The sequence below is a fragment of the Heloderma suspectum genome, chromosome 5 (genome assembly GCF_057233095.1).
Source record: "Heloderma suspectum isolate Gila_16-S chromosome 5, 16-S_ref, whole genome shotgun sequence".
Lineage (NCBI taxonomy): Eukaryota > Metazoa > Chordata > Lepidosauria > Squamata > Helodermatidae > Heloderma > Heloderma suspectum.
The window spans coordinates 36,137,062-36,162,083 of record NC_139462.1 but is presented as its reverse complement, the minus strand read 5'-3'; the positions used below and the strand labels follow the sequence as shown (position 1 = coordinate 36,162,083).

General features: G+C 43.7%; 1 protein-coding gene across 1 annotated transcript in view; it reads right to left on the bottom strand.

The window, feature by feature from the left end:
• The window catches only part of ARHGEF38 (Rho guanine nucleotide exchange factor 38), a 79,117-nt gene that overhangs the window by 6,860 nt on the left and 47,235 nt on the right, over nucleotides 1-25,022 (bottom strand). The window contains exons 6-11 of the mRNA XM_084855764.1: nucleotides 21,484-21,683; nucleotides 16,174-16,307; nucleotides 10,610-10,714; nucleotides 9,169-9,291; nucleotides 7,380-7,715; nucleotides 4,260-4,400 (exon numbers count right to left, since the gene is read on the bottom strand). Of these exons, the coding sequence (XP_084711890.1) occupies nucleotides 4,260-4,400; nucleotides 7,380-7,715; nucleotides 9,169-9,291; nucleotides 10,610-10,714; nucleotides 16,174-16,307; nucleotides 21,484-21,683 (1,039 nt within the window). The remainder of the gene's footprint in view (nucleotides 1-4,259; nucleotides 4,401-7,379; nucleotides 7,716-9,168; nucleotides 9,292-10,609; nucleotides 10,715-16,173; nucleotides 16,308-21,483; nucleotides 21,684-25,022) is intronic.

The window sequence follows — 25,022 nt, the reverse complement described above, 5'->3', positions numbered from 1 at the left end:
CATGTCTGAACAGAGATTTGAATCCCTGTTCAGACTTAATGGGCAAATCTAACATAGTAACCCAGTTCACCAAATCTAACATAGTGACCAGGTTCGCATGATCGTGGCAGTTAAGAAGCCATGGTGGCTTATTAACCCCACCGTGCATGCCGGCATAACTAATGGGGTATTGTTGGCTTATTCGAGGGTTGCTGCCCCCATCCCAAACAAGCCATGCCGCCCTGGTTCGGACAACACAGCAAGCCAGGACAGCGAGGGGAATTAGGGAAATTCGGCCAGGATGTGACTTGCTCATGGGGTGAGAGAAATAAGCCACTGTGGCTTATTTCCCTCACTGTAATCATGCAAACTGGCCCACTGTTTAGTGGAACACACATGCTCACTCAGAAATGACCCAACACAGAGCAGGGCTAAACCAGAAATGATGTTAAATGCATCTTTATATTTCACATGCACAGTTGTTTAAAATGCAAATCAGAGCTTCTAGGCAGAGGGCTGATAATTATCGGGATTGCAGCAGACAAGGGATTGGAGTTTAACCCATTCCTTCCATACTGTGGTCCTCACAAAAAGCGTTCCTTTGAAGTTACTATTTCCATTGGGAGGAAATCCCCCATTAGTTTTGGGTGAGTGGAAGAGTTCAACTCCCCTTCCCACCTGCTGTGTCCCCAACAATTATCACGATCCTCACACACATACCATTTTAAAACCTGTGCACATTGAGTGTGAAGATGCATTTAACTTCATGTCTCGTTTGGCCCTCAGTTGCACTGGCTTGTGCAAATTGCTCGCACAACAATTGCTCTTTTCATGGAAAAGGAGTCATGATCTCACATGAATTTCAGGCTCCAACATTAGCTCTGCTCATGTAAGTAAGTGAACCATTCGCACGAGCAAGCTTTTTGCACAAATCACATGCTGCACATATTCTCAAAATGGACTATTTCATAAGACTGCAGAGCTACAATGTTGCACTCACAGGTCAAGCTGTGTACAGATCATCAAAATACTCAGACACTTATTGTATATAGCAGGTGGCCCAATGTACCTGTGCTTGCCCCTTTTACTCTGAAGGTTGAAAGATTAGTTTCCTGTGCATAGTCATGTAAAGGAAATTTCCCCACTTCTCCCATCTTAATGCACTTATCTTCCCCAGTGTCAATTAACAGAAAGCATTTTGAAGTCATCCCCCCAAATGACAGGGACATATAACAACCCACATCACAAAGCCAGACATGAGAAACCAGTAATCTATGGATGATACTATTTAATATATGGCAAGTTATAGATATGGGCCAAACAGGGATTCTGCACTGCTGTGACTCTTGAAGGCGACACTGTGCACCAGACATGTCTAAATCTGAGCATGTTTTTTTTTAATCATGTGCTATCACCATGAAAGGCATTTAAAGGCTTCCTACGTAATTTAAAAAAATACACTGGAAGACTAGGAAGCGCTGCGCTACACAAATATTTAGTGGAAAAATAGAGCTGCAGGATGCATATTCACAATACGAAGGAAAGCTTATGACAATGACATAGCCAAGGGCTGTGGAGTGGATTGTCAAGGCGCATTTTGGAGAGAAATGGCAGAGGATGTTGCTCATTTTCGTAATGCTCCAAGAATGTAATCCTATGTGCTTTTGGGGGGGACTAAGGACCAGATTAGATGGGATGTGGGAGATCTGTGAATAGGATCTCATGCATTTTTTAAAGATGTTAATAACAACTGGGGAGAGGATACCCAGTTCAGATTGGGATGATGGTGCTGGGGGAAGAGGGGTTAACCCCTTCTCCTTGTGCCTTTTTTTGATTAACAATGCTTACCCCTCCCCCCAGCTGATATTTGTCCCATGGAGGAAGACATATAGGTAGTTGTATTTTTTTTGCCTCCTCCAGAACTGCATCCCTCCTCCTGTGTAGCAGATCCGGTTCATTGATCTCCCATGTCACATTCAATTTGGCCTTAAGCCTCACTGGACTTTGTGGGGATGACTTCCAAGAAAACACATGCAGGATCAGGCTGCATGTGACCAGGTAAGCCTGTGATTAGAACCCTGCTGGCTCAGACTAAACACATTCATCTAGTCCAGCTTTCTCCAACCTGGTGCCCTTCATATGTTTGGGGCTACAACTCCCAGCATTCCTGACCATTGGACATGCTGCTTGGAGCTGATGGGAGTTGAAGTGCAAAATATCTGGAAGGCACCAGGTTGGGAAGGCTGATCAAGTACAATATTTTGTTTCTCACAGTGACCAACCAGATGCCTCCAGGAAGGAACTCTACAAGCAGGGTATAAGAGGAAATAGCACCCCCTGCCCCATTCCCGTCCAGCAACAAGGCATAATAAGAACAGAAGAACAGCTGCGCTGGATCAGACCAAGGGTCCATCTAGTCCAGCATTCTGTTCACACAGTGGCCAACCAGCTGCCCACAGGAAACCCACAAGCAGGGCATGAGCCCCTAATCCTGGAGATACTTAAGCTTGGCTCTGCCTTGACTGCTCTTTGCAAGAGCTGACAGTAAATGAAACCTCAGAAGGAGAGGAATCTGGAAATGCTAGTATTAGTTCATCTATCTTGCAGGAGATTAGATGATGGATTGTTATGCCACCTATGCCTGTATGAGGTGGACGGGCAGCAGTACTGCAGGCTGTGAGCATTTGCATAATTTTATATCTGTATAGTTTTTGTATGTATTTAGCCAAATCTAATAATTTACTCCTCTGCACCAGTCATTACTCATAAGAACAGAAGAACAGCCCTGTTGGATCAGACCAAAGTCCATGCAGTCCAGCATTTTGTTCATACAGTCACCAACCAGCTGCCCACAGAAAACGCATAAGCAGGACATGAGTTCAATAGCACCCTCCTGCCCATTCCCCGGCAACTAGTGTACCATGGTGTGCCTATGCATACTGCCTCTGATACTGGAGGTAGCATATAGCCATAAGGACTAGTAGCCATCGATAACCTTATTCGCCATGAATTTGTCCAACCCCCTTTTAACGCCATCCAAACTGGTGGCCATCACTACATCTTGTGGAAGTGAACTCCATAGTTTAACTATGCGCTGTGTGAAGAAGTCCTTCCTTTTATCTGTCCTGAAACTCCCAGCAATCAGCTTCATGGCATGACCCCTGGTTGCAGTATTATGAGAGAGGGAGAAAAATGTCTCCCTATCTATTTTCTTCACATCATGCATAATTTTGTACACCTCTATCATGAATCCCCTTCCTCCCTTTTTTCCTAAGCTAAGTAGTCCCAGATGTTGTAGCCTTTCCTCATAGGGGAGTTGCTCCAGCCCCTTGATCATTTTAGTTTCCCTTTTCTGGAACTAATGTTCCTACACATGGAGGTTCCTCATAGCCATGATTGCTTATAGTCATTATTAGACCACTTGTCCATGAATTTGTCTAATTCCCTTTTAAACCCATCTGTAAGAGCATTAATGTACAGTAAGGTGTTGTCATTTTTAGTTGAAATGCTGTCTGCATGACACTGTATTGCCATGCATACCTACTTGGAAGTAAGTCCAGTTATAATCAATAGAACTTGTTTTGGAGTAAACTTGTTTAGGATCACAGTGTTTGAGTAGTATCCCATGTTAGTCCTACTCAGAGTAAACCCATTGAAATGAATGAGGCTTAAGTTAGCTGTAACTAACTTACTTCTCATTCATTTCAATGGATCTACTCTGAGTAGAACTAACACTGGATACTAACATATATGTGTTTAGGATCATAATAATTCGCTGCAAATCAGATGCTCTAGAATAGCCTGATTCTTCAAGAGAGCTGTTCCAAGGAACAATTCCCTTCATTATGTGGATCTACACAATAAAAAATCTGATTCCCTAACCACTCCATTGAGATCAAGTCATTTTGAGGGTCTCAACTTTACTTACACCATCTTACCCCCATGTTTATAAATAGGATTCAATCCCCCCAATAAATAACTGTAAATTTCACATCTATAACATATTCATTCATATTCCAAAAATAGACAGTTCATGATATAAATAAAGAGAACAACCATGTGTTAAGACAGTTGAAATCAACATACAGCCCGATCCTATGCATGTTTACTCAGGAGGAGTCTCCACAGAATCCAGTGGGACTTACTCCTAGGTAAGGGTACAGTCTAGCTTTCTCTGGATTGAATTCAAAGGTTGTTAACCTGTAGCTAGTTAATTGCACTAGCAGTAAAAATGACATTTTCATATATCGACTTCTCACTGCCAAAGGAATATTACAAACCTGGGGAGGGGTGGGTTTCTTTTTTTCAAAGCTCAGCTTTCTCTCAATAAAAGTTACACTGTTGTTTTCTTTGACAAAATTCAGGTTCTGTACCTCTTCGAGCACTTGGTGTTGACTTTCATTGATACTTGGAGAATATGGCTGCAAATGCAACAGAGGTTCCAGAGTTACATTATTAGTCACAAACCTATGTGGGAGGGTGTGGGTATGTAGCTGGTGCAGGATGTGGCAGCTAGATTGCTCAGTGGAGCTTCTTACTGTGTCCATATGACTCCTGTGCTGAAAGCTCTGCACTGGCTACCAATTAACTACTCAGCCATGTTCAAAGTGTTATTGCTGGTTCACAAAGCCTTAAACAGTTCAGGACCAGGTTATCTGAAAGACTGCCTTCTCCCATATAGGCTGCCCCAGTCTCTACATTCTGAGGGGGAGAGCTTGCTGACCATATCACAGCCTGCTGAGGTTCATTTTGCCATGGTACGGAGGAGGGCCTTCTCAGCTGTGGCACCCAACACGTCAAATTACCTCCCCATTGAGATCAGGTGGGTTCCTAGTGTGGATTGCTTTTGCTGACAATTGAAGACACACTTGTTTGCCCAGATGTTTCCCTAACTGCTAGCATTGTCAGCTACCCCCGGTTATTTTAATGATATGCTATTCTTCTCATTGTTTTATTGTATTAATTATTGGTTCTATTTCATTTTATCATGGTTTTATTTTGTAAACTGCTTTGGGATTTTTTTTTTAAATGAAAAGTGATATATATATTTTTTGTAATTTTTTTTAAAAAATTGTTTTTGCATGTCCAGGAGGAGGAGTTTGGAAGTTTTTGGTTCTGCTTTTGATTAACCACAACTTACTGTGTCATATGAACCTGGAACTGTGAGTAACCTTAACTGTGATTTGTTTGAACAAGCCAGCTTCACCAACCACAGTTTCACGTTGGCTTGTTTGAAATAGGGATGTTGGAGAAATCCGTTTGGGAAGTGGAGCTCAATGAGCCTCCCTTGGTTTGTCCACTCAGACTTCAGTCCATTTTCTGCAAACTGGCCCAACTTGATCTGCGTTGAGTCGGGACAGTTTGTGGATTTTCCATATTTTTTTTTATTTGCACAAATAGAGATTTGCACAAATTGCAACTGCAATTTGTGCAAATTATACAATGTGTGGCTGCAATTTGCGCAAATTACATAAATTGCGGCTGCAACTTGCACAAATCTCTACTTGCTCAAATTTTTAAAAATGTAAAAAGTTCTTGGATTTCGGGAAAAACTCTTGGCTTGGCCCACAAATACAAGCTGAGTCAGGTGAGCAGTGGAAGTCTGTCGAGACCATGAAGGGCTGGATTTCCAAGCGACAGACAGCCCTAGTTTGGAACTAACCATAGTTAAGGTTTATCACCATTTGCTGGTTTCAGATGACACACCAAGCTGTGGCTAATCAAAAGCAGAAGCGAAAGCTTTCAAACTTGTCATCACAGCCACACCAGAGTTGGAAGGTGCTGTGCTCATGTCTGGCGGGGGTGTGTGGGCAGCTAGCCTTGTTCATATCTCACTAGACCAACCTTCTGCAACCTCCAGATGTTTTGGTCTACAACTCCCATCATGGCCAAATTATGCACTAGGCGATGCACTGAATGCAGCCACTGTCTTGCATGCATGTGTTTGAGGTGAAAGCGTGGGTGTTAATATGACACAGTCACTCTCCCAAATAAATATTGCCTTTGTCGTTTTCCTCTCTTTTACAAAGCCCCACTGCACATGAGATAGGAGTCAGATTGTTACCTCTCCTAGAAGGTGTATGTCTCTGTGGAGTGGGCACTGAACTGAACCTTGTTCAGTTGCATATATTAATTCATGTTAATATATGCCTATTAAAAATGGCTTATTACCTAGCAATAACTCTGAGTCAAAGGCCAAGGGGAAAAACTTCCATCTAGGTGGCCAGCCGGTTGAGCCAACTTAAAATTAATGCCACTAGAGAGCACTGTCCACACACTGGCAGAGCTATACTACAGGAAAGAAAGAATATGCTATGAGCAACATCATTTTCTGGGAGAGTGTGGCAGGGGAAGCCTTCCAAACACACAATAGTTTAATAAGCCAGGCAGACCATTTCTGTGTCTGTTTAATTGAGTTTCTTGGGGCTTATTCCCAAGGAACTATGCATCAGATTGCAGTCTTAATATAATCCAGGATTAACTCTAGATAGAGATAGCCTAGCTATGGTGATTTATGCTCTGGTAACAAACAGATTGGACTACTGCAACCTGGAGCTACCTTTGAAGACTTCTCTGAAACATCAATTGGTCCAAAATACTGCTAGATAGTTGACCAGAATTGGCTGAAGGTAACCCATCTCGCCAGTTCTTAAGCAGCTTCAAATGACTGCTGATCCATTTCCAGTCACAATTCAAAATGCTAGTGCTTAACTTTAAAGCACTATACAGCTTGGGCCTCAGGTTGGTTGGAAGACTAACATGGCTACGCTGCTGGAACTGAGAGCCAGTGTAGTGTAGTGGCTGGACTGAGGAGATCCAGGTTCTAGTCCCCACTCGGCCATGAAACTCACTGGGCCAGTCACAGACTCTCAGCCTAACCTACCTCACAGGGTTGTTGTGAGGATAAAACAGAGAGGAGGAAGATCGTGTAAGCTGCCTTGGGTTCCTTGCAAGAGGAAAAAGGCAGGATATAAATGTAACAAACAAATAAATAAATAACCAATAAAACTGAAATCTTGGGGTAAGGACATTGGAGTTCCATCCATTTGCAAAGCAAGAAACAAGTATTGTAGCTCATAAGAGATATCATAGTGACCTGCCCAGATGGGACCATATGTTCACTAGCCTTTTCCCTGTGAATAGGAAGGGAGGAGCCCCGTGGGCCAGACAGGAAACCCCTGCAGGCCAGAGGTTCCCCATCACTGGTCTAATCCAAGCCATTATAACAAGACGAAACATCCAAGCTTACTGAAACCAAGATTATGTTTAATTTATTGGATGTAATTCTCATTGTTGTTGTTGTAAAAGATTGTATGGCTACAGATAGGTTTGTCCATTTTAAGCATTATACAACACCTAATAATTTTAATATAATCATCAATAACTCACTATGAAAGTACCTGTAGTCTACTGACTGGAATGAGGGATTCCCCCATGGAAAAGGATTTCAGTGCTGATGACATCGTATCCCTCAGGAGAGTGATGAGGCAACATAGGCAATTTGTCACAATTTTCTTAGCTGTCCTGTTGAACCTCTGGAGCTCCTCCACAAGCTGAGCATTGAGAGCCTCATATTCTCTTCTGGCCAGATCCATCTCGTCCCCTGCCGCCTTTTGGTGGTAGCTGGTATAGTCCAGCAGTTTGTCATAACGCTTCTGAATCAGCTTCTGAGGGCCTATGAATAGGGCCTGTAATGCTGACAGTGGGGTCAACACCATCTTGTCTACTTGATTTGCCTTGATGTGTAAAAGGGGGGTGGGGTGGGGTGGGGTGGGGGGAAGCCAGAACAAAGAACACTTTACACTGAAGAAGCATCACCCAACGCTCATTCATTAAAATGAACATGACTTGTACCACAATTATCTGTCTGAGAAACTAAGAATGAATTGTAGGACATAGCTCTGTGAACTGTAGGACCGGAACTACCCATGGCACACTGGATTTGTGTCAAATAAGACTTTAAAATGGCTGCAGGAAAACTGCTACTAGTGTCATGACCCCTGGTTCTGAGGCTCCGCATTACCCCAAGGAGTCTCTGATTCAGATGAGTCACTGGTCACCCCACTTCAGGGGCAGCCCTCAGCCCACCCTCTTATATTTGTCTAGCCAGAGGATCCCATCATCCTTCTCTGAGGATGACTCCCCTGCAATTTCTCCTGTCCCTCAGCCACACAGGAGCAAAGACTGCAGAAACAGACACTGGCCTTTTAAGAACTACAGTCAGCATCCAGCAGGGGTTGACCCATTGAAAGATCAGGTCCTGTCTTAAGGCCTCAGTTGATTGCAGTCCTTCGCTGGGACAACAGCTCCTTATGAGAGAATACTCAAGCTAGCACTGCCAGCAGTATGCTCTCCGAGGTGCTGACGTGACTCTTGCCTTGCATAGCATGACCCAGAACAGGCAGTAACCAGGTCGCATGTGCACATTTGTTAACCACCCACCCTCGCCAGGTTCGCACAGAACAACAAGCCACGCCTGGCAAGAGTAATTAGGGAAATCAGACAGCACGCATGGGGGTGGTTAATAAGCCACTGTGGCTAATTAACCACCTGCATGTGAACCGGCCCAGTGAGTGCCGTTGTGCAGTCTGCTTCCCCTGGGCCTTACACCTAAGCTAGGACAAGTAGTTTCCAGAAATGTACAATAAATAGACTTAATCTGGGAAACCTGGGTTCAAGTTGGCCACAAAGCTTTTTGGTGACCGGTCATTTTTTTCAACTGAACCTACCTCTTGTGAGAATATTAGGGGCAGGAAGCTACATGTATGCCATATTTTTATTCTGTTCCTCAAAAGAGTACACGATGGCATGCATGTCTCTCTTCCCCCCACATCTATTATTATCTCCACTACAATCCTGTGAGGTAGGTTAGGCTGAAATGATTGGCCCAGGGTCATCCAGTAAGCTTTGTGGCAGGGCAGAGAGATTAACTAAGGTCTCCTTAGTCTTAAATCCAATACTCTACCCATTATACTATGCCAGCTCTCAACCCTAGTCTTCTGGGACTTTCTTCCTTCTGGTGTGGGAAGCAGGATTTTTGATATGCAGTACAATCAGGACTCCTGATAATTGGGCTAAAAAGCAATTATTTCTCCCTAGCTAGATTTGTTGTGGAACTTCAGCAATGTGTAATAAAAAGCAGCTCCTTCAAACTCTTCTCTGAAATCCGTATGTATTTCAAGAACTTACAAATCCTTCATTGGGGTTTTCAGCATTGAACAACATGTCTGAAGAGCTGTTTTCCTCATCTTCTCTCTCATGTAGAAAATCTTGAAGTTCAGTTGCACTTTGTGCAGCCAGAAGCACAGAGTCCTGAAAAGAATGAAATGGGCAAAAGGCAAGAATGTTAAACACACATGTGTCCACACCTCACCCCCAAAATGCGGGGTACACTATGCGATAGTATTTAGAAGAGCATACTCATGTAAGGAATAAAAAGCTGCTAGGTAGTTCCCTTTCTCATACAGTGATATGTGTGCGTGTGTGCACGTGTGTGTACGCATTAAGAAAAGTCCATTTGGTTTGGTGTATATATGCAGTATATGTATACATATTCACATGATAGCGATATGTAGGGCACTGCCCCCAACATCGCATCCCTGGGCTAGCCCCGTCCAGACTGCTGCATGTTGAGTGATCCTGATTCCATGGACCTCTGATCTGTGAGCAGCTGCTCACACCTAGGGTTCGCTTTTCAGACCACCCACACTTAAAACGTGAAGGGGAGAGTTAGTCCAGGGATGAGATGTCAGGTGCTGGGCAGCATCATAAACAGGGCTACACCGAGGACAAGCAAAGGAGTGTACCCTTTCAGATTCCAAATGGGGCAGGGTTCTCCAATGTCTTTGGGCCCATGGGACACATCTGGCAATTTGACAAACTGTCAGTTTGAGAAATCTGGGCACTACTGCAAAGTGGTTGTCATGGGAGGTGTGGCTAGTCCCAAAGGACAAATAGCCTGCCCAAAGGACTAAGGACAAGGCAGAAGTGGGGTCTGAGCCCCAACACACAAAAGAACTCCTCCGCTTTCCAAATTCAGTTTCCTGTGCCCATGGGCACCACATTGCCTACCCCTGAAATAGAGGGTCACATTTTTGAGTATGCCCCTACAAAAAAGCTCCCTGCAAGTAAAACAAAAACAAAAAAATCGATCACAGCAGGAACCAGACATTGTTGCAACCTCTTTCATTGTGCTAATTTTCTTGTTTATACTTAGAGAGGTTTTTCCCTGGATCGTACAGTAATTTTTTTTGTAATAAATGAATACTTCCTAATTAAGCACTGGAGTGCCTCAGATTGTGCCTGATGTTCTCACGCCACAGTGAATTCTGTACCAGGCCATGACGCATAAAACCCTACAAAGTGCTATCTGCCAGCAGTCACACTAATTGAGACATAATCTCCATATCATTCTGTGACTTGAGAATCCATCTTGGTCTTTGAAATTTTAAAATTAGGGTTTAAAAATGGATAAATCACAGGATATGCAAAGAGAGAGCCTTAAAATGACCCAGCAAGAGGATTCAGTTCATGTTTCAGCTCAAGTTTCATACTCACTCAGAAGCAGCCAATATTTGCTACAACATGTGAGTAGCAAGTGGCATTTTTAGCGGTGTGACATTACACTCACCTCCAGTTGCTGTAGAGACAAAGAAATATTCTTCACACATAGCTTGACTGTCTTTTCTAAACTTCTGAATATCTTCTCCTCCTTATTAAAAGTTTCATCTTTCACCTAAAATTCATGGGATCATTATGGTTAGGATAAGAAAACACTCTTCAGTAATCGGCAAAGCAGTGTTAGTGCTTCTACATATAATGTCGAAATATCAGATGAAGTGCCTCTGTATTCCTTCCGTTGAAACTACAGGAGGATCTTCATGATGTGGTGAGCAAACCTGTGCAAGCTTCAGGCTCACACACTCTCTCCCCTCCCCTCCCCTCCCCTCCCCTCCCCTCCCCTCCCCTGGCACAGCTGCACGGAGGAGGTCATAAGCTTCTGCTTCTGTTTTTAACTAATCACAATGTATTGTTTCACCCAAACCTGGACAAACTATCATTAGTCCTAACTATGGTTTATCACACAGATGAGCAACCTGTGGCCCACAGGCCACATGTGGCCCTGAGCTGCTCTTGGTACAGCCCACAGAGCCCCAGCAAGCACTGTCTACTTTTCTCCAACGCACAGCTCATCAGCCATCATTAGCAATAGGGAAATAGCAATCTTGATCAGGATTACTGGTTGTGTGTGTGGGGAGGGGGGATTGTGGGGGGAGGAGACTTTAACCTCACCTGTGCCAGCAATCTGTGCAGGCAAGATCACTGCTAATAGCAGTGAGGAAACAGCAATATTGATCAGAATGGCTGGGAGTGGAGAAAGTGGGTTTAACCTTGCAGCCCTACAATCCACTCCCAGCAAATCTGATTGAGATGGTTATTTCCCCAGTCCTACTAGCAGCAGGGAAACAGTGATCTCGCCTGCAGGGATCACTGTGGGGAGGAAGCTTTAATCTCATCCCCCGGTGATCCTTGCAAGCGAGTGTGTTTGTATGAACGGGTGCATGCTTGTGAGGGGTTGAGGGGAGTAGTGTGGAACCTCGAGATGAGAACATGAAGCAGCCAGGTGTATCTTCTGTAAAAAGTGATTAACTGATCAATTTAAGATGGTGTGTGTATTTGTGTAGACGGACGGACAGACAGACAGATAATCTTCCACCCTCATTAGTTTGCCTTACATCTACTGATACCACTTACAGCTTTATATGCCCCTCCCATGTGAAATACAGTGAATTGACATGAAGAACAGGGCCTTTTCTGTGATAGCACCAAGACATTGGAATGCCCTAATGAAGCAAATCCTCCTGGCCCCATTGCTCACCTTTGGATGAGCAGCAAAATCATCCCTTTTTCAACAGGCTTTTACTGGTTCTGTTTTTTAAAACTTCTTCTTTGATGCTGTTGTTTTTATTCTGATCTTGATTTTTACTGCTGACCTAGCTTAATGCTTAATGATTTTTTCTGACATTGTTGTATTGTTTTAAGTTTCTTTTTATATTGTTAGCCATCTTGGATACTTCATATAGAATGGCGGAAGAAAAGTCTCATACATACATAAATATAAGGCTGTGACAGTGGAGGAGGTGTAAAGTGGAGGAGACATCACACAAGAATGGGGCAGTGCAAAATGTCGGTCCAGACTGGTCATGCAAAAGTGTGAACTTCTTTTGTGAGAGACAAGACTTTGCATTAAAAAGCAGGAAGTAGAATGCAAACCGTGATAGAACACCGAGTGGATTGTTAGCCGTTTCTCCAGCAGAACACACACCCCCTGCTAGTTTGGATGCATGCTTGGAATACACATGCTAACAGATGCAACCCTTAAAAGATTTAGCAGACAACCCCCACCCCCCACAACCCTCTAAGACGATGGATAGAAATTACTTTGCTTGATAGAGGTGTCTGCAACATATTAAAGGAGTATGGAGTTTATTTTAGTATACTTATAGAGGCTTTCATGTTTACTATCTTCTCTTAGCTTGCATAAAAATGTATAAGAGCAATGAATCATTTTATATCATACATTTGTTTAGTCCCTATGCTCATTACTGTACATCTGCACAGTTAATATGTGTGCCAGGTTTGAGAGCCTCCTGATATTTCGGTGGCTGACCTATACTTGTTCTGATTTGTAAAAAGGGAATGGTATTTTTGTTGTCGTTCCAGTTTTCTTTCTTTGTGTAGAAGAGAGGGGAGGCAGGGCGGGGGGTGGGGAGAACAACCTTGGATATGTCTTATCTGGTCTTCTCATCTAATACTGAAGGAATTGCTACAGATGTCAGAGATGGGGAATGTGAGCACTCAGAACCCACTCTAATTAAAGGGAGAAAGGATGCTCAGGCATTCACAAAAGCATCATCCCCACCCCCCCAAAAAAAACTATTTGAGTTTGAAAAGTGTTTACAAAAAGAAATACCAAAACAGAGAGGTCTTCCTGTCTGGAAAAAAAAACACACTCTTCCCAATAAAGAACATTTCACTGGCGGCAGAATTCGTCTGCCCGGTGCTGTGAGGTAGTTAGGACTTGGCTGTTCTTTTTAATGTATTAAATAATTTGCAGGTTGTTTGGAAGGCAAGGACAGAGACACATGGCTCATCCCCAAAGCCCTCATTCTGGAGAACTGGACTTATTGCATCAGCGTATAAGGGGTGTTTCAGATCACAATGCTCACTATCAGTCTGCACAGCTGATGAGGACTGGCACAGGAGCATTATGAGTGGGCTTGTGCCTCTGTCTTCACAACATCTATTGAGAGTGGAAGGTGGGCAGGGGCTTTCCAACATCCATTCAGACTTCTGAATGTCATTGCAAACAAGGGAACCATGCTGTGCTGAGGAATCAGAATGGATGTTGCATGTTAAGAATGCAAGAAGAGCCCTGCTGGATCAGACCAAGGGTCCATGTAGTCCAGCATTCTGTTCACGCAGTGGCCAACCAGCTGTCGGCCAGGAAAACCACAAGCAGGACATGAGTGCGACTGCACTGTCCTGCCAATGTTCCCCAGCAACTGGTGTACATAGGCATACCGCCTGGAGTGCTGGAGGTAGCACATAGCCTTCAAGCCTAGTAGCCATTTATAGACTTCTCCTCCAGGAATTTGTCTAACCCCCTTTTAATAAGAACATAAGACCATGTTCTGCTAGGGATGAGGGAGAAACCCACAGTGGGACCAAATGAGTTCAGATTGTCATGAATCCGACCTGCAGATTCCGCACGAGGCTTTTCCCTTGTCGGGGTGGATTCTGTGCACTTGCGGACCATTTTTTGTAACTTTCCCGAATTTTGCACAAATTTTATCATAGAAAAATACACAAAATTTAAAAAACCTGGCCAAAAAGGTACATTTTCCGCATAAGCTGAAGCATGTAAATGTGCATTTGGAGGGAATTTGTGCATTTCCACACGTGCACATTTCTGCATGTGTGGATTTGCACAAATTCAGAAACAAACAAAAAATCCAATTCCATCGATAGGTGGATGATGGAACAAAAGGTGTCTGACAATTCATGAAACACAGACAGAACAGATTTTATACAATCCATATATTCCTATGCTCTACTTTCATGTTCTCTCCTGTCATGATGAAGCATCTACTAAACATGGGCAAGTGTGATTGCAGGTACTAGGCCCAAGGGTATGGCAGTGAGGCTTGGGAGTTGCTATACCAGCAGGTTGTAGCAATCTCCTCTGAAGCTCCATGTTATCACTACCACATGTTATGAACTTGGTCATAAGCACAAACCTGCCCCTGCCTATCCAATGGGAAAGTAGTTCCAATCAACAGAAAGATGGGATTTCTTTCTGCTGGGCTGCTAGTCTCATTCCTGTTGGCATTAAGAGTAATTTGCCTTGAAGGGAAGCCTCATTGCCCTTAATAATCTGCATGCTGATATTTAAGAAGTCAAACATAGTAAACAGCACACCTTGTATTCCACCGTGACTGTACCTTGTGCCAATACTAAGCATTAGTTTTGGCGAAAGCTACAGATCAGTACCACGTTGCTTAAAGAAAGGGATTGACAACCAAGAAAAGGATTGAGAACATCTTGATCAGTGTGTTTATTTTGTGTGGAACAATGGCAGAATCAGAAAACTGGCATATAAATAATATTTTCACTAAATTAAAAGAACACTCCCCCGCCCCCAGTTTCTAACTCCCTTTCATTTGAGAAATACTTAGGAATGTAGGAAGTTGCCTTATACTGAGGCAGACCATTGGTCCATCTAGCCCAGTATTGTCGTCACTGACTGGTAGCAGCCCTCCAGAGTTTCAGGCAGGATTTTTTCCAGCCCTGGAGATGCTGGGGATTGAACTCAGGACCTTCTGTGTGCAAAGCAGGTGCTCTACCACTGAGCTACTGCCCTCCTCCATACTTGGTCAGTATGTACAAGCTGCTCTGAAACAAGGTGAGTGAATGGGGCCTCCGTGATCTTCCCATGATTCGTCACGGTATTCTGCTGTTTTTCTCTAATACCACCATATTCAGGGCTAAACCACACACTACGTTAAATGCGTAGCATGTAGGTGATCCTATCATTCATTGGCGATGGAGTTTCACTTTCTTTAGCCACCATGAAAGGGGAGATTTAAAGAAAAAAAGGTTTAACACATGCACCCCCCGAACCTGCAGGAGGTGGCCCCAATCCAGATCTTATTCTAGAGTAAATACAAATATTAGAGTAACTTCTTCTAGAGTAATACAAACATTAGGATCACATACATGCTACACATTTAAAAGAGCATATGGTTTCACCAATATTCTTCAGTTCCACCACCACCACATCGATCCAGGCTCTGCCAACACCTAAACCTTGTCATTCAAACTAACTATGCAATTAACTATCTGTAGCCATTCTGTCTAGTTGCATCAGAGAGGGAGGTTAGACAGTAAGAACCCAGCCTGGCTGGGATCAACAGCCTTCCAGAACTTCATTGCATCTAGCTTCAGAACCCTCTGATCAGCTTGGCCGAGACCAACTGTCATTTGGCTCCTCCCCTTCTAGAACCATCTTCTGGAGTGACCATTCCACCTATTGCTTAACACTGATCCAACCCTATGCAGGATCCAGCATGCTGGCCCCACCTTTGCCAGCCACACACATCAGTGTTATGATTTGAAGGCCAAATCGCCCAGATGAGTCCCAGATTTTGTCTTTGAATCAGCCAGCCAACTTTGGCCTACGTGTGCAGGATTTTATGCACTTGTCCTATAATTAGGTTATGCTGTCCCCATGGGGACAAGCAGCACTGGTGTGCTAGTTCCAGCCATAGGACCAGATTACAATTTTCAGGTATCATCCAAAACAGCCTTTCATTATATAACAGCATAAAAGAGTTGATACCTGAACTTGCTTATTTTTCTCTTTCCTCCTCCTCCTTCCTTTTTCCTTTTGTATATCTCTTAGATTGTAATCCATTACTAAAAAACATAAACTGCCTTATGTGCTTTGGCAGAAAGGCAGCACATAACAACAGCAAGCAAGCAAATAAATAAAGCCTACATATTGGCAATTTGAATTCATTTGATTATTTCTGAGCACGGAATTTAGATTCCTGTGGATCAGAATGCATAGTATGCTGGCCATTTAACTGTTTCAAAATCCTCTGTAGAGCAAAATACCGGACAACTGAATACCTGCGGTTCTCCTCCAGTTAGAATTTTCAAGTGGCCAGTGACTCTCTTGGACTTCTTACTAATCGAGTGAATATTCAGTCTTGAAAACTTTTCTTTCAGAGATTCATCTTCATCATTCTTCTTATACTTCAGCACTGCAATTAGACAAATCACACACCAGTAATAACAGCTTGCATTTACAGGGCACCAATCCAGCCCTACTTTTCTTTAAAGCCACAAGAGACCAAAGAGACTGAGGTTACTACTTGCTGTACTTATGAAAATAGCAGAGATAATGAAAATCCTTATGGCCATATAAGCTTTTAAAAATCCATCTCTCTAATTGCTCCTGTTGTTTGCAGTAGCACCACTGATGCTATTTATTGCGGGATGTATAATCCTGTGCACTATCATTATTTTCAAGCCTTTGCAAGCTAAACCCCTGGTGAGTCTGCCCAGAAGAAGCTCAAACAGAACAAGAAAGCACCAAACTTTATTATATGCCTTAAGCAAATGCAAGCACTGAACAGTGGACCTGAAGCAAATGTAATATTTCAGTCCTCTTCTTGCTAGCCGAGTGGGATGGGAACCGAATATAATGTTTGGTTCTGGGATTTAATTATTCCTTATCTATGAATAAGCTGATGAAAAGTCCGGTGATGCTTATGAAGAATAATGGTGGTTGTCTGTGATAGCCAAAAGGAAACTCCATATACAAAGGTGGAATACCTCTGAATACCAGATTCAGGGAATAAACAGCTGAGAATAGCCCTCATCTTCATGCCTTACTCATTAACTTCTACAGGCATCTGGCTGGTAACTGTTGAAAAGGGAACAATGAACTAGATGGACCTTGGCTTGAACCTGCAAGGCATGGTATAATGTCGTTTAAGGATCCATTTATTCTCATAGTCAAAGGCTGTGTTTGGACATCATGATAAACCACACTTTGTTGTAATGGGAATGAGGCGAGCCCAGGAGTCCCCAACCTGCAAGGCCCTTAGATGACACTCACAAAGCTCTCCACTCCCTGCCCACCAAATTTTATTTTTAGTTTTTAAAAAAACAAACCTGAAAAATGTTAGGGCACCACATTCTCCTTCCTGTTCCTGAACTTGCTGCTGATCAGTTGTTCAGTGGGCAGGAAGAGAAGGAAAGTTGCTTCCTGGCCCCGCACAATCTTCTCCCATCCACACAGAACTTTCCCCTTTGTGCACTCACTCACTCTCTCTCCACTCCCAGCCTTTAGCCTTGTTATTTCTCTCAACTCACCCTTTTCCTCACTATTTCTCTCCCTTGGCCATCCCTAGCCACCTTCTTTTCCTCCCTTCCTAGCCCCCAGCCATGCTTTTCCTCTCCCACTCACCCCTTTATCTTGCTATTTCTCTCCACTCCCAGCCTCTAACTTCAGCCTTGTTATTTCACTCCTCACCACATCTTTATCTCACTGTTTCTCCCCATTCTAGCCTCACTCTTTCTCTCCCGTCTACCCCTTTGCCTTGCTATTCCCCCCTCCCTCCCAGCATCTAAATTCACTATTTATCTCCCCCCCACCGCTTTTGACTATCCAAGCCTGCAAAGCAGGCATTATGTGACTAGTCACATCCTCCATGGGAGCCATTTTGTGGTAGTGCCCACAACAATTTCTCAAATTCCCAAATGTACCCATGGGCCCAAAAAAGTTGGGGACCCCTGGCCTGGCCTTGTCCAGGGCTTGTGTGCTCCTTCCCTCTCCTCCTCCAGCATAGTCACAAGGAAGAGTTTGAAGCTTCCACTTAAGTTTTTGATGAACCACAGCTTGTTATGTCATCTGAACCTAAAAACTAGCTAGTCTTAACTATGGCCTGTTTGAAACAAGCCAACTTCAAACCATGGGTTATGAAGCTGGGCATATTTCGAACAAACCACAGTTAAAATTAGCCACAGCTTAGGGTTCAGACACCACGCTAAATTGCAGTTAATTTAAAATTCAAGTAGAAACTTCCAATCTCCTCCTCAAGGTTGTGCTGGAGGAGAAGGAATGGAGGAATCATGCAAGCCCAGGATAAGGAGAGGTTCATCTCCATCACGATAAACCTTGGTTTATCACAATGTCTGAATGGAGGCAGTATACGTATGAGCATCTAAAATAGCCAATCCTAGTTTTATATTAGATATAGTTATAGATGATCCTAACACCCAAATCCTTAACACAAGTAACTACTCCCACTTGAATATACTTAACACAGTATAACTACCTGCCTGCTACATCCTCAACATCATGATGTGAACAAGTTGTGCAAACTTTTTCACAATAAGTTGTACAAAACAAGCTTCTATATGCAGAAGAGAGTCTCTGAATGCATCTTGATGTTACTTGCAGGAGCTGCTGATGCAAAGAAAATGGCTACATAAGACAGTCTGTTACAGCACTTGGAAAAGGTTCTCTGGATACCAGCCTTACAGTCCACTGAGTTTTGGCCCTCATCGAAAGAATGCTGACATATTTACCTTTCTTTCAAGAGGGCTTTGTCTGTATGAAAAAAAAAACCTTTGACAATCATGCTAAACCAAACTAACATAGGCTGAATTCAAATTAATCCCACTATGTGAACTAAGGTCCCTTTTACAAATAACTTTCTTGGCAGGATTGCTATTGCCTCTGCAGATGCTCCCAGTTTGTGTAACGACTTCCACCACATGGTTCAACTTTGTGACATGTTTACACAGCATGTAAACCTTGCCTGTACTTATATGATGGCTTCGTATTCCACTTTCATGCCATTAAAATTTTCTCACAGACCTCAGCTCTCATTCGGTTTTTGGTTCAAGGCTATAGCATTATTACTTCATGAAATACAGACCTCGTGAGAGGAATGTTTTTAGCCACCATTTTGAAGTAGGGTTGCCATCTTGAAATCAGGCCACATGGAAGTTCATAAAGCAGGGATAGGCAACCTGGTGCCCTCCATACAATTTGGGCTACAATATGCCTTTCCCAAGTCTGTTGTTGTTCAGTCGTTCAGTCGTGTCCGACTCTTCGTGACCCCATGGACCAGAGCACGCCAAGCCTTCCTGTCCTCTGCTCTCTCCCGCAGCGTGCTCAGGTCCATAGTCATTGCATCGGTGATGCTATCTAGCCATCTCATCCTCTGCCGTCCCCTTCTCCTTTTGCCTTCAGTCTTTCCCAGCATCAGGGTCTTTTCCAGAGAGTTTTCGCATTAGGTGGCCAAAATATTTGAGCTTCAGCTTCAGTATCTGTCCTTCCAATGAGCAATCAGGGTTGATTTTCTTTAGGATTGACTGATTTGACCTCCTTGCAGTCCAGGGGACTCGTAAGAGTCTTCTCCAGCACCACAGTTTGAAGGCATCAGTTCTTCGGCGCTCAGCCTTCCTTATAGTCCAGCTCTCACAGCCATATGTTACTACTTGGTCCCAAGTCTAGGGGACCGATAAAACACGAATTGGATAGGAACAGCTCCAGTATATTCTTTGCACATGGTTACTACGCTAGTCCACAGTCTACTGAGAGAGTAATTTTATGATTTGTGAATATGCCAGTGTGGGGCAAGGCAACTGAAGCATGAATCTGAATCATGTGAATGGAAGCCTTTACATGTACACAGACTGGTGGGTGTTTTGTGATATGCTCTAGTTAGACCCGTGTACAACCTTGCACACGTTCTAACGAGACTCATACACCTGCTTATAAGGAATCTTTAGACATTGACAATAGAGTGTCTATGGCTAAGAAGGTAATTCCCACCCAAAGAGATTCACACTCAGACATTGTTGGAGAGGATAATGCCACAATGGCACATTTATTGGGGTTTACAAAGATTCAAATGCACAAGCTAGTTTTGGGGGAATTAGCTGAGCAAATGGATTTAACACTTAAGAACAACTGAGGATGCTCCAGCCTTCACCAAGTTATACTTTGGTGGGGAAATTAGCTGCTTTCTTGATGAAGCTGAGCTCCAGGCCTAGAAGTAGTTTTCAAGACTGTGGGAAGGAGTCTTCGTGAGACCTGAAGCCTACACAGAGAAAGGGTGAAGTAGCTACAATTTCTACAAAGAAACTCCTAAAGCAATATACCTTTCTTTGGGCTGAAGCCCTTTCCTGCAGACAGGAACTAGTGTACATTGCAATTCCTGGTCTCAGGTGAAGAGGAAGGAGAGCAGAGAGCCTTGACTAGGGGAGGCAAAGCACCCACTGTTGGCACCTTCCTCTGGCAAGCAAAGAGCTTAGTGATTTCAGCACGGAGCCTTTCCTCCCGGAGGAGAGACTCTGAGTGATTTCAGCAGCAATGTGGCACCATACCCCTGGAGGGGTGAGGCACCTAGTGATTTCAGCAGCATGGCCCCCACCTCTGGGAAGAGGGGGACTTGGACTGACCCAACCTGAGGCTTCTTATACAGTTCAAAGAAAGGTGGTGACATCACAACTCTGATGAGCTGCTCATAGACACTGGAAATGGTGCTGCTTGCTATGGGAGAAAGACTGAGTTGGCTTTCCATCCCATATAGCAAAAGAGGGTGCTTGGGGAAGATGGCTGAACTTGCCAAAAACAAAAGTCCTACTTACTATCTCTTAGTCACTTAACAAATGATGACCTTGCATCTTAATGCCTGTCTTAAAGACAGGTGTCAAGGCTGGAGTTCAACAACAGGAGCACATTGCAGGTGGTTGACTAGGTAACTTACCAGGTATCACTCTTGCTATTCAGCACATTCATGTTTTGCTGAATTTTGACCCCCACCTTTGCCTTTGGGGGATGCATTGTGAGCAGTCCATTAGAAACTAAATTGCTTGATCTAGTCTTGCATGTTGCTCTCAACAAGATTCCTTTGCCTTTTTCCCACCTTTGCTGAGGCCTGGGATGAAGATGTCTGGCTTTTTGGCTGTCTCAAAATGGAGTCAGTACTGTTCACTCAAAAGAGAGCTACTTTGTAACATGTGGGAACAGCAACCATGCCAGGAAAGGCACTTGAAATGGTGGTCTAAGACACAGACAAAGCTGCTTCTATGAACCAAGCACAACCCTTCAGTGCATTTGCAAGAACCCTGCTGGATCAGGTCAAAGGTCCTTCTAGTCCAGCATTGTTTTCCACAGTGGCCAATTAGATGTTTCTAGGAAGCCCATAAAGCAGGTGTAGGCAATCCAGCACCCTCCAGACGTTTTGGACTACAACTCCCATAATCCCCAACCATTGGCCATGCTGGCTGGGGCTGATGGGAGTTGCAGTCTAAATCAGGTGAAGAGCATCAGGTTGCCTACCCCTGTCTCCAAGAAAGCGCTTGGAAGCAATAGCCTTCTCCTGCATGTTCCTCATAGCATTGACTTTCTCTTACCTATATCCTTCCTTCTCTTGAGTTCATTTATATTCATATTCATGGCCTTCACTGCAACCAAGGCATCCTGCAGTGCTTTGTGGTCTGGGTGGGACATGGGAGTTGCGTTCAAGAGCTCACATAGTAACAAAGGATATTTCATCACACGCTGGATCGGTTTGATCATCAGAGATCCCATGTCTAGGAGATTTGGTTTCCCCCTGAAATTTAAACAAAGCTGTATTAAGTAAACAAAGGAGTTCCTGAAAGTGGGGAAGAGGGAAGAATTTATTAATGGTACCTTTCATAACACATCCACAGTGCATTACATGATTCCTTTTACTGTAACAAATGGTTGGCGAAAGAGTGCATGAGCACTGGAAAAACCATTAACATAACGGGTGGGTCATTATAACTGCAGGTATACTTGCTGCTGGCTAATGCATTACATTCTTTTTTGATTGATCTACTGGGTGGCTAATGTCTCTAGCTGTTACGAACAGTCCACTCCTAGAAATGAGCCTTAGCCGGAACAAACAGCTGTCTAGTTTTGTTCCATGTGCCATTTAAGCCTCCTTAATATTTTTTAAAGGTCAGGGGTACAGAGCTGTTTCAAGAAATAGGCTCCTAGGCTGCTCAAATGGCCCTTAGGATGCTGTGCATGGGATCACCTGATCCCCAGACCGAACAGCAAACACTGGTAGTTATGCAGGAGTTCAAGTCTGATGCTACTGCATGGGTAGGGAGTATACCTTTGCTATGCAACCAGGATCTTTAAGGTGTTGCACCAGTTCAGAAGCTTATATGATTAGGCCACAAATATAAGAGCATCCACAATTGATCTGATAGAACTAGTGTTGCCAATTTTTGGGCTGCTTTCTGCTCCTGTGCCTTTAACAATAGCTCAACTTGCTGACATTAGCAGATGACAGTGCTTCTCACCACACCTTGGGAAGCCTCACCTGTTGATTTCTGCAGATTAAGCTGCTGTTAAAGATACAAGAGTAAGACAGACTTTTTTTTTTTTACTGATTAGTTGGCAATCCTAAATAGAGCATTGACTCTGTTCCCAATCTACTTGTTGTTGTTGTTTTTCAGTCGTTCAGTCATGTCCGACTCTTCGTGACCCCATGGACCATAGCACGCCAGGCCTTCCTGTCCTGCGCACTCTCCCGGAGTGTGCCCAGGTTCATATTCATTGCATCCGTGATGCTATCTAGCCATCTCATCCTCTGCCGTCCCCTTCTCCTTTTGCCTTCAGTCTTTCCCAGCATCAGGGTCTTTTCCAGAGAGTTTTCTCTTCGCATTAGGTGGCCAAATATTGGAGCTTCAGCTTCAGTATCTGTCCTTCCAATGAGCACTCAGGGTTGATTTCCTTTAGGATGGACTGATTTGACCTCCTTGCAGTCCAGGGCACTCGTAAGAGTCTTCTCCAGCATCACAGTTCGAAAGCATCAATTCTTCGGCGCTCAGCCTTCCTTATAGTCCAGCTCTCACAGCCATACATTACTACTGGGAAAACCATAGCTTTGATTAGACGGACCTTTGTTGGCAAGGTGATGTCTCTGCTTCTTACTATGCTGTCTAGGTTTGCCATAGCTTTCCTCCCAAGGAGCAAGCGTCTTTTAATTTCATGGCTACAGTCACCGTCTGCGGTGATCTTGGAGCCCAAGAAAGTAAAATCTGTCACTGCTTCCATTTCTTCCCCTTCTATATGCCAGGAAGTGATAGGGCCAGATGACATGATCTTCGTTTTTTTAATGTTGAGTTTCAAACCAGCTTTTGCACTCTCCTCTTTCACCCTCAACAAGAGGCTCTTGAGATCCTCTTCACTTTCTGCCATTAGGGTGGTATCGTCTGCATATCGGAGGTTGTTGATAATTCTCCCGGCAATCTTAATTCCGACCTGTGATTCATCCAACCCGGCATTTCTCATGATGTACTCTGCATATAAGTTAAATAAGCAGGGCGACAATATGCAGCCTTGTCGTACTCCTTTCCGAATTTTGAACCACTCGGTTGTTCCATGTCCGGTTCTTACTATTGCTTCTTGACCCTCGTACAGGTTTCTCAGGAGACAGGTAAGGTGGTCTGGTACTCCCATCACTTTAAGAATTTGCCACAGTTTGTTGTGATCCACACAATCAAAGGCTTTAGCGTAGTCAATGAAGCAGAAATAGACGTTTTTCTGGAATTCTCTTGCTTTCTCCATGTCGCAGCGAATGTTGGCGATTTGATCTCTAGTTCCTCTTCCTCTTCGAAACCCAGCTTGTACTTCCGGTAGTTCTCGGTTCGCATACTGATGGAAGCCTAGCTTGTAGGATTTTGAGCATCACCTTGCTGGCATGTGAAATGAGCGCAATTGTGCAGTAGTTTGAACACTCTTTGGCGTTGCCCTTCTTTGGAATTGGAATGTAAACTGACCTTTTCCAGTCTTGCGGCCATTGCTGAGTGTTCCAAATTTGTTGGCATATTGAGTGCAGCACTTTAACAGCATCATCTTTTAGGATTTTAAATAGCTCAGCTGGAATACTGTCATCTCCGCTAGCTTTGTTGTTACTAATGCTTCCTAAGGCCCACTTGACTTCACTCTCTAGGATGCCTGGCTCAAGTTCAGTGACCGCACTATCATGGCTATCAAGGACATTACTATCGTGGCTATCAAGGACATTAAGATCTTTCCTGTATAGTTCTTCTGTGTATTCTTGCCACCTCTTCTTAATATCATCTGCTTCTGTGAGGTCCCTGCCTTCTTTGTCCTTTATCATGCCCGTCTTTGCACAAAACGTTCCCTTGAGATCTCTAATTTTCTTGAAGAGATCTCTAGTCTTTCCCATTCTGTTGTTTTCCTCGATTTCCTTGCATTGTTCATTTAAGAAGGCCTTCTTGTCTCTCCTTGCTATTCTCTGGAACTCTGCATTCAGTTGGATATATCTTCCCCTTTCTCCCTTGCTTTTTGCTTCCCTTCTTTCCTCAGCTACTTGTAAAGCCTCATCAGACAGCCACTTGGCTTTCTTGCATTTCTTTTTCTTTGGGATGGATTGAGTTGCTGCCTCCTGAACAATGTTACGGACCTCCGTCCATAGTTCCTCAGGCACTCTGTCTATCAGGTCTAATCCCTGAAATCTATTCCTCACCTCCACTGTATATTCATCAGGGATATGATTTAGGTCATACCTGAATGGTTTAGTGGTTTTCCCTACGTTCTTCAATTTCAGCCGAAATTTTGCAAGAAGCAGCTCATGATCTGAGCCACAGTCAGCTCCAGGTCTTGTTTTGACTGACTGTATGGAGCTTCTCCATCTTTGGCTGCAAAGGACATAATCAATCTGATTTCGATATTGACCATCTGGTGATGTCCATGTGTAGAGTCGTCTCTTGTGCTGTTGGAAAAGAGTGTTTGCTATGATCAGCGTGTTCTCTTGGCAAAACTCTATTAGCTGTTGTCCTGCTTCATTTTGTACACCAAGGCCATGCCTGCCTGTTATCCCGGTGATTTCTTGACTTCCTACTTTAGCATTCCAGTCCCCTATGATGAAGAGGACATCTTTTTTTGGTGT